General features: G+C 42.3%; 1 protein-coding gene across 1 annotated transcript; it reads right to left on the bottom strand.

Annotated features, from left to right (window-relative positions):
• Window positions 1–3,854: 3,854 nt before the first annotated feature.
• On the bottom strand, window positions 3,855–6,888 carry hoxb1a (homeobox B1a). The gene is made up of 2 exons (XM_035181196.2): window positions 6,051–6,888; window positions 3,855–4,201 (listed from the first exon to the last, which is right to left on the bottom strand). Exons 1-2 carry the CDS (start codon window positions 6,886–6,888, stop codon window positions 3,855–3,857), a joined length of 1,185 nt encoding a protein of 394 aa, XP_035037087.2.
• Between the last annotated feature and the right edge of the window lie 8,664 nt (window positions 6,889–15,552).

The raw sequence follows: 15,552 nt of genomic DNA, 5'->3' as shown, positions 1-15,552 counted from the left end.
TGTGTGTGTGTGTGTGTGTGTGTGTGTGTGTGTGTGTGTGTGTGTGTGTGTGTGTGTGTGTGTGTGTGTGTGTGTGTGTGTGTGTGGAGGAGGGTCATCCAGAGGCCGTGCAGCCAAGTGAATGCTAGAGAGCTTGCTATTGAAATGGATGAAGCTCTGTGTGTGTTGTTTTCTGTCAAACGTTGTGTTGCTGTAATCCATAAGGACAAAGACAAACCGGCTCCTTTCATCATATCCTTGATCATTTCCTCTCTCCCTCTTTCACCTTCATCTGCTGCCTCCACCTCTTGAGGGAGTGAGGTGCACATTTCTGCATCATAGTCCGACTCTTTGATTCGGGTTCCCTCCTCCTCTAAGTCTGTGTACTGTGCTGTGTCACCATTCCAGCTTTTTCCTATTTTTTTCTACATGCAACATGTTTCTGGAGAGAGGAATGTCAAGCCTTCATACGAACTTCTCCGCCACTTGTGTGAAACTCAGCCCCAAACCCACTGACTCCTCCTGAAGATTCAAATCCTTCAAAACACCTCTCAAATATATTGTGCAATCAAAATTACATGATAATTAAAGGTTCACTCAGGGAAAATGTACTCATTGTAACATCACTCAAACTTGGTTATGTGGTTTAAAAGCAGGAAGCTACATGTTTAAATGATTCAAATTGAACAACAGTGTAAAATGTCATCCAGCACCAACATGGTTTATTACTATTTGACTCTTTTCATGGAATTTGATGACGGTAAAAATATGAATTTAAATTACTTCTTTAATATTTCATAACCCCCTCTCCTCTGATCTCTCGGCTGTGACCACATTAACCTCCTGATGGTTCCTTTACTCTGGTCGGCCATTTCAGCAAAAGGGCCCAAGTTGTGCATATTATAAATTACACACAAATTAATTTCGGGAATTTGACACATGAACAGACCTAAACTGGGTCCCACCTTCTCAACAGGGTCTCCATATCAGGTAATAAAGCAAGACTCACTTTTAACTATGTGCTTTAGTGCTGCATGTTTATACTTTTCAATTAATCACATTACCACATATTATCTAAGAGACCAGCTTTTGGGGCCTCTGGAGTTCTGGGGTCCACATTTTCCAATGCTGCTAACCTTCCCTGAGTGCAACAATCATAACCTTCAGTATCTCAGAGATCCAAGCTGTTGTTGTTATTCTGAACCGCTTTCATACTTCCTTCATATAAGGGCAGAAACGTTAACGTATACGTGAGGCATGAAGTTATATTTCGTCAAATTAAGTGGAACTTCACCCCCAGGTTCATGGTGAAGTGTTTCAGCCTGGAAATTCCAAAATGCCTTGAAAACGCAGTGGTGGGAGGCCCCACACCAGCCCACCCACACACACACACATACCAGACACTATTTAACTTGCTAAAGCTTTGTTATCTACATTGTGCAGCTATGAGCTGCGACTTCAGCAGCAGCACACACACTTTTCTACAGAGTTGTTATATGTAGTAGAGGGGTCTTGCTTCTGGAGTTTCCTGACCTCCAAGGCCACAGTGGTCCCAACCTGTGTGAACTGTTCATACAGGAAGGCAGCTGTCTTAGCCAGCATTTCAAACAATGTGGGAGAGACAGCCAAGGAGCAGGAGAGGATGGGCCACGTCTCTGAATGCAGCCTTCCTGATCTCAGGAGCAGTTGCTGGTGGGGGCACCTTTGATTACAGGGTGTTAACCTTTTCAAATGTGTATAAATGCCATGACGTAAACATTGGCCCTGCAAGATTCAAGTCGGTTTAAAACACTGGTTGGTGTTATGAGCCGTATTCAAACCATAGATTTTTCACAGATTTGGTAATAAATGTAATTTTAAAACCAGCAGTTGTGTGTTTCATCAAACAGCAGTCAAATAACTTAATTTACAGCTGAAGAACACATTTAAGCGTGCATCATCTATTGAATTATTCACATGCTAAACCGATAATATAGTAAACAGTTGCTGGTCAGTTTGAATAGAGAAAAAAAACAGGACATCTGAGCAGAATTGACAGAATAATCTTTACTTGAGGTAGCTCGCAGTATCAAAACACAGACAGACTTCATGATTGGGAGTTTCTAAGGCAGCAGAGCTACTAACAGTCAGTCAGTGTGCCCTCCTTTAAACAACAGTCTTTTAAAGAGATGCCAGTCACAGCAGTTCACAGTGTGCGCGCCAACATTTCACCTGACAACATTACACATATGAAGAAATGTGCTCCGAAATGTTGTTTAGAACATTTATCCTGTAGAAGATAACATGTCGTTCGCCTCGCTGTTTCTCTGAAATAAATTGTTCTGACACCTCTGTTAACTGCACTTACTTTTGTTGGATTTGCAGAAGTCCGACTCGGTTTAAGAGTAAAAAACATTACTTTATTGTGATTTTGTCAGGTTCAAAGTATCACGGCCCTCAGCAGTAACAAGACTAAATTACCCCAGGGGAAAACACCCCATTCAAATCGACACCGTTTCCCATATTCTACAATCAACAACATAAAATGGATCCAATAATTTACTCTCATGGGAGAAAGGGCAAGTAGTAAAAATAGAAATTGTCCACGTTCCCTCCTCAGCAAGGAGACATTTGTATCTGATGGGCCTTGTCAGTAGTTTTATTTAATCATGGACCCTCCCCCCCTCCACTTCCACACATTCACACACACCATCACACTTACTCACATCCCAAATAAAGCCCTGAGTGTCTGTAAAGGCATCGCAGCCTTTGTGTCATCATCCGTAGAAACTAAAGGGAACAGAATATTCCATTGAGCTTATTCCCCCTGACCACCCTGTCTCCATCTGAAATGTTACCCTGTAGTCACATAGTGCAAAGGCCATAGCTGTGTGGACTGAAACATACACACAGAACACTTGAAACATTCAAAAATAAAAAATATATAATAATATTCATAAACGTTTTTAAGAAAACAATTGCAGAACAACCAGATAGAACACAAACGTGTATTTTTGCCATCAGAGGCTCCCTGTATCTCTAACCATAAATTTCATGTTGCTGGTAACTTCATGTTTAAATGAATAATTTGAATGAAAAACTCAACAAAAAAAAAAAGGTAACGAGCTATCTACCTTAAAACCCCAGTACCAGCAGGTTGGCTCTGTAATTCAGACATGCCAAAGTGCATCTTCCCATCATCAGGGGATCCGTCTGTACCCTGCACACCAGTAACATCTGGAGCCTATTCCATCAGTTTACTCTTTAAATAGCCCCTGAAATCCCAATTCAGGAATGAATTGAAACTGGAATATAAAAGGTGTGTCAATCCAAACATGAAGTAATCTCTGAGTTTGGTTCTGGATAAACAGCATTGAACCTTCATGACACCCGACAGCAGAGGTCATGACCTCCGTGGAGTTGGTTATAGTTATTTTGCATCACCTGCATGGAGCACACTCTGACTTGTGTTGGTTATAGGTCACAGTTATTCATGACACAGCACATACTCCTAAAAGTTCACTGTGTGTGTGTGTGTGTGTGTGTGTGTGTGTGTGTGTGTGTGTGTGTGTGTGTGTGTGTGTGTGTGTGTGTGTGTGTGGTGCTCAGCAATAGTCCAGAGTTTGATCAAGAGTACATGAGGTATCAGTCCTCCAGCATGGAAACATCTTCTCTATGTGTAAAACTAAGGCCTATAAAAAGTCCAGGTGAAGAAGTAGAGATGCCAAAATGAATTGTGGGACATGTAGGACATCATTCACTAAGCTCAAGTGGATGATGGACGCTGATTATTACTCCTCTGGTATTAGCACATCAGAACGCATGTATTAGACAGTGGATGGCTCAGTAGAATAAGGCTGTATGTAGGTCAACAGTCACAATCGCACTCTCTCCGACTACGTCTCCGGGCTCGGGGACGCGCCTGGAGACGTGGACGCGGAGGATTGGTCGGTGTCCTCCAGGTCCTTGTTGAAGCCTCCGCCGGTACCGGAGGAGGAGGAGTGGGCCGTGGCGGACGCGCCCTCCCGCTCGCGCTTCTTCTGCTTCATGCGCCGGTTCTGGAACCAGATCTTCACCTGCGTCTCGTTCAGCTCCAGCGTGGCCGCGATCTCCACGCGGCGTGCGCGCGTCAGGTACTTGCTGAAGTGGAACTCCTTCTCCAGCTCGGTCAGCTGCCGCGTGCTGAAGTTGGTGCGCATGGCGTTGTTGTGCGCGCCCGCGAGGCCGAAGTCCGCCACTTTAACTAAGGGAGAGAGAGAGAGAAAGGGGGGGACACTGTTATTAATGTGCGTCTGTTTGTACAAGTGACAAATAAATGATACATGTGTTATATAAATGTGTGTCCGAACACGTGCCCTCGTTTCGACACGGTACCCTGCAGGAAATAGACCGTTCCTTGAGTAGAAGTCTCTTTCTTTTGGATTATGGATTATGATTAAATCTAGATCACTAAAATATACAATATACCTGCCCACATATTTTACTGGTTATACTTCCGTCAATACAATTATCCCCGCTGCTTCCAGACATTTTCTATTTCTACAAATACTCTAAACATTGATACACCTCACTAATGTTCTTATACATGTAAATATGTATATTTTGTTGATGTGCTGTGTTACACGTGGCATCTATTGCACTTCTCTCCGTCCTGGAGAGGGATCCCTCACATGTCATTCCTCTGAGGTTTCTATGGGGGTTTTCAGTTTTTTTCTGTTTGTAGTTTTCCCTCAGTGTTGTGGAGAGTTAAGGACAAAGGATGTCGCGCCAAGTTTAAGCCCTACGAGGCAAATTTGTGAATATGGGCTACACGAATAAAAATAGATTGATTTTTATTTGCCGTTTGATCGCTGGTGTCCAGTTATTAATACTAATTTATGAATCTTAACAGTTTGGTGCCTTTAGCGCTAAAACCAAGCTGGAACAACATGTGTTGCGTTATCTGCTCCACAGCTATCTGCAGACGAACACGTCACACAATGGGAATAAGGGAAAGAGAGACAGAGAGAGAGAGAGCGAGTGTGTGTGTGTGTGTGTGTGTGTAGTGTGTGTGTGTGTGTGTGTGTGTGTGTGTGTGTGTGTGTGTGTGTGTGTGTGTGTGTGTGTGTGTGTGTGTGTGTGTGTGCGCGCTGTCGTGTATGTGGCGAGGGGTTAAAAGATAACAGACCAGGACAGATTTCCCAGGGCAAACTAACCCGTCTGTTATATCCATTTAAAAAAAGAGAGAGAGACACAAAGAGAGAGTGAGGAGGAAAAATAAAACATATCAGGGAGGATATAGTTGACTGAGGTAGACCTGCTCACACCACACTCACTGAGCCATATGCCTTAAATTGATCTCATTAAAAAATGAAATGTCCTTATTATAAAAGTGGATTTTTACTTGACGAAACAGCAGTTACAGTTTTATAACCTACAGGCGTTAGAGTAACCTGTACTTCAGTTGAAAATATATTTTAAATAGTCTCTAAATTGTATTTTCGTTAAAACTATGTCCTAATAAAACCATGTTATACCTGATGACGGTTGATCAGCCAGTTTGTGTTGAGGACGTGTGGTTTTAAAATAATTAAAGGCCTACGTCTTTTTCTCCCTCTTCTTTAGAGTTAAAAATGTAATTTATATGTTGTCATTGATGATTAAAATATATTTTTAAAAAACATAGATTAGATGAAACAAATGTGTGTGTTGGGTGTGTTTACAGTAACCTGTGTTAATACTTGATGAAATGGCTACGAGAAATGAAAAGAAGAAAAATAACTGTATGAAAGTAAAAACTAATAATTTTGAAAACAGAGATATTTTACAGGAAAAGACTGCAAGAAAAATGAAACATCGTTAAGTTGCTTTTTAATAAAATTCAGTTTCATTTCGTGTTGCTGACTATAGGCGTTTTCTTTTTTCGTCTGATCTATTTATAAACACTCGGCCCTTCCTAAAAACAATGTCATGTCAGCCACAATGATAAATGTATAAGAGGCCACATCCTCTTCTGCTGGAAACCTCACACATGATATGAAAAGAGTGATCGATCATGCTCGACATGATAATGATTTGAATATAATCTGAGAGAAGCACCGGTCCTCTCCTACCTGTTTTAGGCGGGTTCCTCTTCACCTTCATCCAGTCGAAGGTCTGTCCCTGCCCGGCCTGCTGGCCCTCCTCGTCCCCCCTGTCCCGGTCCTGAGAGACCGGCAGCTCCCCGTGACCTCCCCCGTGAGGAAGCCCCATGTAGCTGGCTGCGTCCAGACCCCCGCCGAGCTGCTGCTGGAACTGTGGCCCTGCCAGAGCGCCCTGAGGCCCGCAGTAGGCCCCTGCCAGGGCCCCGTAGCTGGGACCGACGGTGGAGGCCGAGCTGGGGAAGGTTGATTGATGATAGTAGGTGGAGGCCACAGACTCCTCCATGAAATACTGAGGGGGAGCGGTGTTGGCTGGGCCCGTCGCGGAAATATACTCCGAGTTTGTGGAACACACCTGACCCGCGTAGGCCCCGGTGTTAGCGTTATTCCCGTTGTTGTAGGGATGCAGTATTCCGCTCTGCAAGCTTTGAGTTTGGTGCAGGTGATGGTGGTAGCCGCTGTGCGTCTGCTGATGCTGTTCATGATGATGATGAGGATGCTGATGGGTCGACCCTGTGGCCGCATGGACTCCTTCAACGCCGCAGCCGGCTCCGGTGCCCGCGTACAGCCGTCCATCCCCGGTGTAACTCGTGCTGTCCCCTCTCGTCCCATTAACTGCAGACGAGGAGGCGGCGGGGCCCGCGTGGAAGGCGCCGGAGGTCACCGGGAAGCTCTGGGTCTGGTCCAGGGGATGGTGAAGGTGATGCAGATGGTGGTGGTGGTGGTGGTGCGCAGGTTTGGGCGCAGAGTAGGCGCCGGGGCCCGGTCTGTTACAAAAGGAGTATTCCACAAACGAGTTCATGTTGTCCATGCAGACAGAGGCCCAGTGGGACTGAGAGGAGTCAGAGAAGCAGGAACCCAGAGACCAAGTTTGTAGAACTTTGTAAGAATAACATCAAAAATCGAAAAATCCCATCAATAAAGTGTAATTTGAGTCAAAGATGTAAAACAGAACAGATAGTAGGATGTGGAGTCATACGGCAGAACGAAAGTAAATCATGGAAACATCTCAAACTAAACCTCCAGAAGAAAACAAAGCTGGCTTTTTGTGAGGGGGGAAATGAAAAATCCGCGAATATAAAAAATGTCAGCCAAATGAAAGAAGTAAAGAAAAGAAAGAGCAGAAGTTCCAGTGTGGAGGAAAAGAAAGTGGCGGCTGCACTAACAGCTCCGCTGTGATGGAAGGCCTGTCACCAGCTCCACTCACACTGCGTCTCCGACGGGTCATCGGTGACAGCGGAAAATTACGCGAGAGGACAGGGAAGAGTCAGGTTACCTCTTCACCTCCACACAGGTTACACACTGTGTCCCTCCATTCTGTCTTCCTCAACCCGAAGACTCTCTCCTTCCTTCTCCGTCAATCTCCTCCTCTTCCTCTCTTCTCCTCGTACCTCTGTCGCGCGTCACGTGGCTTAATGTGCGTCCACTGTGGTGACCGTAGGCCAAAAGTTGTCAGCCGGTTTGTGTGTGTGTGTGTGTGTGTGTGTGTGTGTGTGTGTGTGTGTGTGTGTGTGTGTGTGTGTGTGTGTGTGTGTGTGTGTGTGTGTGTGTGATTGGAGGACACAGGAGGCTGGAAACCTTTCGATTCAGGAGAGCGGAGTTTGCGCGCACACTGGCGTTTGTATTGGCGCACGCGCCTCATCCATCACTCGCCGTGACATTAGCGCGACAAAGAGACTTCAATCAAATCGGCCCATCAATCTGATATCAGCACGGATCTGTCAGAGCAAAGAGAGAGGCAGAGAATAAAAGAGGGGCTGTGAGGCGGCCTGCTGCTCCCAGTCCTCCCCCCTGCAACATGCTCCCACAAATAACACGGCACAACATAAACCAATGTACTGTACATTGGTGCCGTGGTCAGTCCTATCACTGGGACTCCTTATCACCAGTACACTCAGTGCTGCTGCCACAGAGCGAGTCAGCCTCAGTCACCCCACATTCCTCAAAGTCCTGCAGCTATAACATCACTGTTCAAGTGACAGTGTTATTTATTCAAGGATCATTCTGCTTTACTACGTCTGGGTTCTTGGGGCAAGAAAAAGAAGCATTTTCACTGCTGCTGAATTTTTCCAGACACATACGTTGTATCTTCTCCTACACGTCACTCAAAATATGCTCTAGATTTCAGATGAAGCGCCATCTTTGAAACGATGGATGCAAAATGTAACAAGTAGGACGGCATTTCAGTCTTTCAGCTCTGAGGGAGTCGTCTATCTAAAGAGAGCAAAGTCTTGGAAACTTACTGCGACCTGTCCGCTCAGAAAAGCCCAAAGAGAGATTTTCATTCGCGACTCAGATCTGTACAAACAGTTGTATGTCGTTGGCAAAACGTTGCATTGCTGTCATTTAATGTGTAGAGAACAATAATAGTATTGTAAAGCCACCATAAACAAAAATAGAACAAAGGTATTAAAATACTTAATTTGGATACGAAACTGACTACACCAGAAACGTTGGTTATTAACGCCATGAAAACTGCTATGCAAAAATAGAGCAAGTATCAACGTCGATGAACAACGTGTCTGCAAACTGAGATGGATGTTTACAACAAACTGCTTTGGCAGTAATGTTACAGTTCACCTTCATTCTCTGTCCCAGATCCATGGATTTAACTAATCTCAAGGTTTCTGTCTCTCGCTCATTGTGGACGTCCTCCTGAATTCCTAGATATGAGCTATTTCTTTTTTTACTTCCAAGAATGGTGAACAAACCTACCTTCGGTCTCTGTGAAAGATCCTTGTCTGTTTGTGCCTCGCAACCGTTTCCCCATCAGCTCAGAACTTCCCCTTTTCTCCATCCCCTCTTTTACTAACACCGATCGACACTTTCAAAATTATTGATTTGACTTTATCTCTTCGTGGTGCCTTCTCCTTTCAGAAGGCAGGAAATCCTTCTATGGATCAAAAGGTTTCCATTGATCGTGCAGAGCGATACAAAGAGCTAGATCGCAGGGACTTTTGGGAATCAGTTTACTTTTCAACAATTGGATTGCGAGGCCATAGATTTCGGATCCGCCGGGCGTGCACGTGCGAGTGCGTGCGTGTGTTTGCTAATTGAATGAATGAGCTGATCTGTTATAGAAATGAGGTTAAAGCAGACAGGAGGCCTTCTGGTCGACCAAACCCTGCCGGTCCGGCAGGACAGGAAGCAGGGAACGCCTTGACAACAACACAATGTACTTTCTGTGTGTGTTCGTGTGTGTGTGTGTGTGTGTGTGTGTGTGTGTGTGTGTGTGTGTGTGTGTGTGTGTGTGTGTGTGTGTGTGTGTGTGTGTGTGTGTGTGTGTGTGTGTGTGTGAATGTGTGTGTAAAACAAAGGCCTGCAACATGATTGAACTCTTTACAAACAGCATAGCTTTTTGTTTAAGTTTACTTTTTGGAAGAATTTTTTTCCTTGTACCACTATGCAGATTTCTTCTTTCTTCTTTCTTTCTTTCTTTCTTTCTTTCTTTCTTTCTTTCTTTCTTTCTTTCTTTCTTTCTTTCTTTCTATTACATGGAGCTCATGAAGTGTTTCACAGTTGGGACTCTTTGCCGTTCGTTAGCCCCCACCTCATTTCAACTGCCTCCAATGAACCCATCATCCATTTCTCCCCTCAGGACACCGTGTAAAGGGCCTGGCAGCAGACGTACCGTCATCCGCAATCAGAACAAGCAGCGTGGGCGTGCAACAAGGACTGAGGTTAATGATCAGTGAGGGGCTGAAAGGGAGGAGAAGGAGAGCGAGTGGGCAGGAAGTCTGCAGAAACAGACTGGGACAAGAAGAAGATTAAATGACACCCACGTGGCTGTCAGGGTGGTAGAGATACTACAGGAGAGTGGACGAGAGTGAGAGAGGTCAAATGGTCAGAACTGTCACTTTGTAAATTCATGCAGTAATTCAGTTGTCCTTTAGCACAGGTATTATACTGTTTCTCATTTGCACCAGATAATAATATGTAATCTGTGTCTGGATACTTTATTTGTACAGAGACCTGTGATGGGAGTTTGTCAGATGAGATTAGAAGGATTTCATCACAGCAGTGCTTTCTGAATTCTTGCTGGTTAACATGTAGCTGTTTTAATCACTATTTTATCTTTATTCAGAACAGAACAACATGCAAGTGAGACAAACGTCATTGTGGCATTAAAACCCGATCTGTTTATCTATATATCTGTTATCACTAACTTCATCTGTAATCACTCTAACACTACAGTTCCCTTTGTAAACTCAGCTGTTAAGTGAGTCCTTCTCAAACTGTTCTGCAATATACTGTCACTTATTATTGTTTGTATGCTGGACGTTTTGTGCAGAGCTTTTTTTTGCAGAGCGTCTGTGGTTCAGGGTGAAGTTAGAAAACTTTGTGTCCATCCTACCTTGTTTATCTGCAATGAAGATTTTATGGTCAATGTTTTTTTTTATAAAATGAAACAGAATTTACTTTATTACTGTTCAAATGTGTTTGAATGATTTACTGAACTGCTGTTATCTTTTGAAACACTGCATGTCGACTATTTCAGTGCTCTGTTATGCATCAACACAATCTTAACCCAAGTTCACACATTTTCTACATGACTATAATATAAAAGCTCTGTAATTCGTCTCACCATTAAGAGTGGCAGCAACAAAACAAACATTATGCTTTAACTTTGGAAACAAATTGCAGTAAGGGGTTCTAACTGTTCTAGATTTTAATGTAGAAATCTTGAGAAAATTAAAGGGAATATATGTTAAACTTTCATTATGGTACTCATAACTTGCTCCTATTAAATTTTATTAAAATGTATCCATTAACTTGCTCTTGACGTATTATTTAAAAAATCCTTAAAATGGAGCAAATATAAGAAAACATATATATAATATTCCATTTCATTATACTTGATAATGTGAAGTTATAAAGTGATAATGGAAAGCAAAATCCTTTTTTATTTATTTTATCAAATGTCCATAATAAATTGCATTACATGACCTATCATTTAGCTGGTGTTTATATCCAAAGCGACTCACAATAAGTGCATTCAACCATGAGGGTACATACCCAGAACAGCAAGAATCATGTAAGTACAATTAGTCTTCAATAAAGCCAAACCACAAGTGCTACATGTTAGTGCAATATATAAGTGCAACTAAACTTTATCTATTTTAATATAAACACCAGAGTTGATGATGGTTATTGGACATCATCTTCTTAACCAAGGTGTAGTCGGAAGAGATGTGTCTTTAGTCTGCAGCTGAAGATGTGTAGACTTTCTGCTGTCCTGATGTCAATGGGGAGCTCGTTCCACCATTTGGAGCCAGGACAGCAAACAGGCGTGGTTCTGTTGAGTGGCTAGCTGTCCCTCGCAGTGAGGGAGCAGCATTAAACTTTCAACGTCTGTGTTTGACCTCTTTTTTTCGCTCCAAGCACCTTTACCGTAACATTATGAATAGACGTGCATCAGTTTTCATGCTGATGCTGGTGTGACCGGGTTGTCACAAAAGACGAACCACATGACCGGGAAAGGACATGGTTTTAATTAAATGTTATTATTGCGAGTGTTCCAAAATTGTGATCAGATCTGAATATGCAACTGAGGCAGGCAGAGCTGGAATACCTTTCAAAATGAACCTGGCTCTGCAGGGAAGCTGAGCTGCAGGGTGCAGGGCTCAGCTTTACCTCAGCTGCAAATAATGGTTGTTTTTTGTTGTTGTTGCTTTATTAACAATTTAGTCTAAAAGCACCAGATAATAGTGAAATAATCCCATATATACTTTCTAAAGGAGTGTTTGTTTTGCTCAAATTCAAAAAGTTTCATTATAGATATGAAACAAAGAGAAATATGCAGATGTGAGGCTTCAACTGAGGGGAAGGTTTGTTAGTTTTCCTTCAAATGGCAAAATAATCATCCAAATATTTGCCATCTTCATATCTACTGACTGCAGTGTTGTAGTGTTAGGAACAAAACGCTCAATATTACATCCAAGAACCCCCACACCCACACACTAAGTAAGCCACTAGGAGGCCTCTATCTATCTATCTATCTATCTATCTATCTATCTATCTATCTATCTATCTATCTATCTATCTATCTATCTATCTATCTATCTATCTATCTATCTATCTATCTATCTATCTATCTATCTATCCATCTATCTATCTATCTATCTATCTATCTATCTATCTATCTATCTAAAAGATTATATGACACAGGGTAAAATTTAAACACAATGAACAACAACAACAAATTTAGATCCCGACTATTTAAAGGGATAGTTCACCAAAAAAATTGGGTGGGTGAAGTGTTCGAGTCAACAAAACCCTTTTGGAGTCTCAGAGGTAAACAGCGTTGCAGCCAAATCCAATACAATTGAAGTAACTGCGGACCACTTCTTCAAAAGTTAAAAAAACAACAGAAAAAAAACATAACATGCCTCCATACTCCATACTTCTCCTGTGGTGTCATCCAAGTGTCTGCAAGCTCCAACATTCAAATTCGACTCAAAACAGCATCATTTACACCATGTTTTTAGGTTAAATGTCTGTTTTAGGTTAAATAGCCACGTCAGACTTTGAGCCATGTTCGCACATACCATTGTTTTTTACGTTTGAATAAGTGGTCACCATTTATTTCAATTGTATTGGATTTGGCTGCAACACTGTTTACCCCTGAGACTCCAGAAGTGTCTTGTAGACTCAAACACTTCACCCACCCCTCCATCGGCATAGTGGTGAGTAGATAATGAGTGAATTTTCCTTTTTTGGTGAACTATCCCTTTTAAATCATTTTATTTTATTGTTTTTACCAAATGCCTCAAGAATATCACAACTTCCTAACATGCTGCTGGTTTGCAGGGTCTCTTCTTCTTCACAGACTGACCTTTGCACCTCATGTGGGGTCATCTGTCTTGTCTCAAGTCAGCAGTGGAATTTAAGTATCAGCGAAGACCCACAACATACCAAGACTATCTCTTACTGTTTTTGACTTAGAAACATATTTGTCATGTCCTTCCAGGATGGATCACAGTCCTTGATCAAAGCAGTAATATTAGCAATAACTATTTACATCTGTATGGAATGAACACATTGCTTTGTAGAAACGTGCCAACATGACCGGACTGAATGTTTTCTTCCTTCTGCTTTCTCTGTCTGTCTCAAAGTCCAGACGGGTCAGATGACTCCAGAACCAGGAACCTACGCTCCAGTATTCCAGGAAAAGTGTCTGTGCGTGCGTGTGTGTGTGTGTGTGTGTGTGTGTGTGTGTGTGTGTGTGTGTGTGTGTGTGTGTGTGTGTGTGTGTGTGTGTGTGTGTGTGTGTGTGTGTGTGTGTGTGTGTGTGTGTGTGTGTGTGTGTGTGTGATATGAGGGGCTTTCTGAAAATCATGAAAGATGATATAGGAGGGAGAGTGAAAGAGAGATGATGAAAGAGTGGAAGAAAGAGGGGTTGTGCATCCAGACTGCCTCCAATCTTACTTCAGCTCTGAAACCTGAGCCACAGATGCAGACACATAAAAGCATCTATTAACTGTTATAAATAACGTCCACGCACACACATCTCAGACGAAAGAGAAAGAGAAGCTGTCAGTGCGGCAAAGAGACAACTTCTTTTCTTCATGGTGTTTTTACTGCATAAGATCAAATTTGAAGGAATAAATCTAAACGTGAAATTAAACTGCATTCAGTTTGGTCAGTGATGTTGTTTGTGTTGTATCTGTTACAGTCTGTCATAATGTAAAGAAGGCTAAGTGGACAGGTAGATCCTCTAAACTGTTCCTTTTTGGTTTTTCACTTAAATAAATTCAACTTCACTAAAGTCGATTATTTATGCAACAGGAGTTTCATGTCTTACAATATTTTTCCATTCCATTTGTTTTTTTACTACATGATGGAAAGCTTGATGGCAGAAAACACATTGTTTGTTTCTTGTATTAATTCAAGGATCATTGCAGTCTTCTCATTGGTCTGCACATAATGACAGGGAGAAAACTTATCTAACATTTAGCCTAAGTCGTGTGATTTCTATACATCATAATTAATTCCCTGAATCTATTTCCATTTTGCTGTCACATTACCTAATATCAATACAACAACTTTTCCGCCTATCTACTGTGTAAAAACTGTTTTTGCGAAATTGTATATGCTTTTACCCAAAAATATGGTCTCTACTTAACCTTACCCAAATGTTTTGCCTTATGAACACAAAGACACAGTGAATACAGACAGCCACCATCCTACCATTTATACATGTAACACCCCATTCATATGGGACATAATCCAGCCAGCGGCCAGGTTGTTACCACAGTTTTGGTGCAAAAGCAGTTCTGTGAATTTAAAACAGTTTTCAGACATGAACTCTGGAAAATGTCCAGATAACCAGGTCCAGGGATTTTTCCAGAGTTTGTCTTTTACATTTGAAGAATGCAGCAGGAGATTGTCGGAGTCATGTTAGCAACAATAATAACATTTCTAGAATAAGGTGGCTGGCAGGACAAGTTCCTGAAAACTTCTGGAGCAACTGCTTCAGACATTTGGGTTCTCAAACACAACCACTCTGGAAAATTTCAGGAGAATGTCCAGACTTGCATGTTGGAGAGCAGCTGGATTTTGTTGGAGACAGGGTTGGCTCAGTATAAAAAGCATTGTGTCCGTTCAGCCTACAGTTTCAATGTGTCCAGTTTTCATATGGACTGTTTTACATTGTTACTTTACCAGAACGCTGGCTGTGAACCAGAGTCGTATACCAGCAGGTTCTTGAGCTTGACTCAAAAATGTAGCTGATAAGAGACACCAGTCAACATTTATTTCTCTTCAGCAGTAAACAACACATGACTCAAACCATTAACAGCTTCCTCAGACATTCAGGACTACTGACAGTTATGTTAACCACTCTAAAAGCTGACACATCAGATAAGTATAAAGCTACATAAACCAGTTCCCTTAGGTTGTGAGGCACCTATGAGCTGGTTTTATGACAATAATTTACAGACATGAAGAAGCTTATGACGTATGACACTCAGTCTGATTATCATTATTCACGGAGGCCTACTAGCACTAAACATCGCCAGCTAAACCATCACAGATGCTCATCTCCTAATATGAGAAACATTTTTGATTAGACTGATGGGTTTGTTATTAGTAACAGCTTACAGCAGATCACTTCATCACTCACTTCCCTCAGATTCTGAATGTGCATTGACTCTCACTTTGTAACTATAATGCTGTTAAGTTTATCATGTGTATTTGACTATTCATCCATCTATTATCAAAAGCACTTCAATATCAGAGCTGACATTATGCGAGAGGCAGTTCACCTGCGTACCACAGGGCCGACAAACAGAGACAAACAGCCATTCACACCTACGCTCAGTTTAGCGTCTCCAGTTTACCTAACCCCGATCTGCATGTGTTTGGACTGTGAGAGGAAGCTGGAGTACCGGGAGAAAACCCACACAGACACATGGAGAACATGCTAAACCCACACTGAAAGACCCCGGCAAAACCGGAATTTGAAACCAAAAGT

Source organism: Hippoglossus stenolepis, chromosome 16 (assembly GCF_022539355.2).
Source record: "Hippoglossus stenolepis isolate QCI-W04-F060 chromosome 16, HSTE1.2, whole genome shotgun sequence".
Taxonomy (NCBI): domain Eukaryota; kingdom Metazoa; phylum Chordata; class Actinopteri; order Pleuronectiformes; family Pleuronectidae; genus Hippoglossus; species Hippoglossus stenolepis.
Note: the sequence above shows the minus strand (reverse complement) of the source record. Positions and strands in the feature narration are given on the sequence as shown.

Coding starts and splice junctions, on each gene's coding strand:
- hoxb1a (XM_035181196.2), bottom strand. CDS start 6,888: ATGGACAACATGAACTCGTTTGTGGAATACTCCTTTTGTAACAGACCG. Junction 4,202..6,050: donor GAGGAACCCGCCTAAAACAG/GTAGGAGAGGAC, acceptor TCTCTCCCTTAG/TTAAAGTGGCGGACTTCGGC.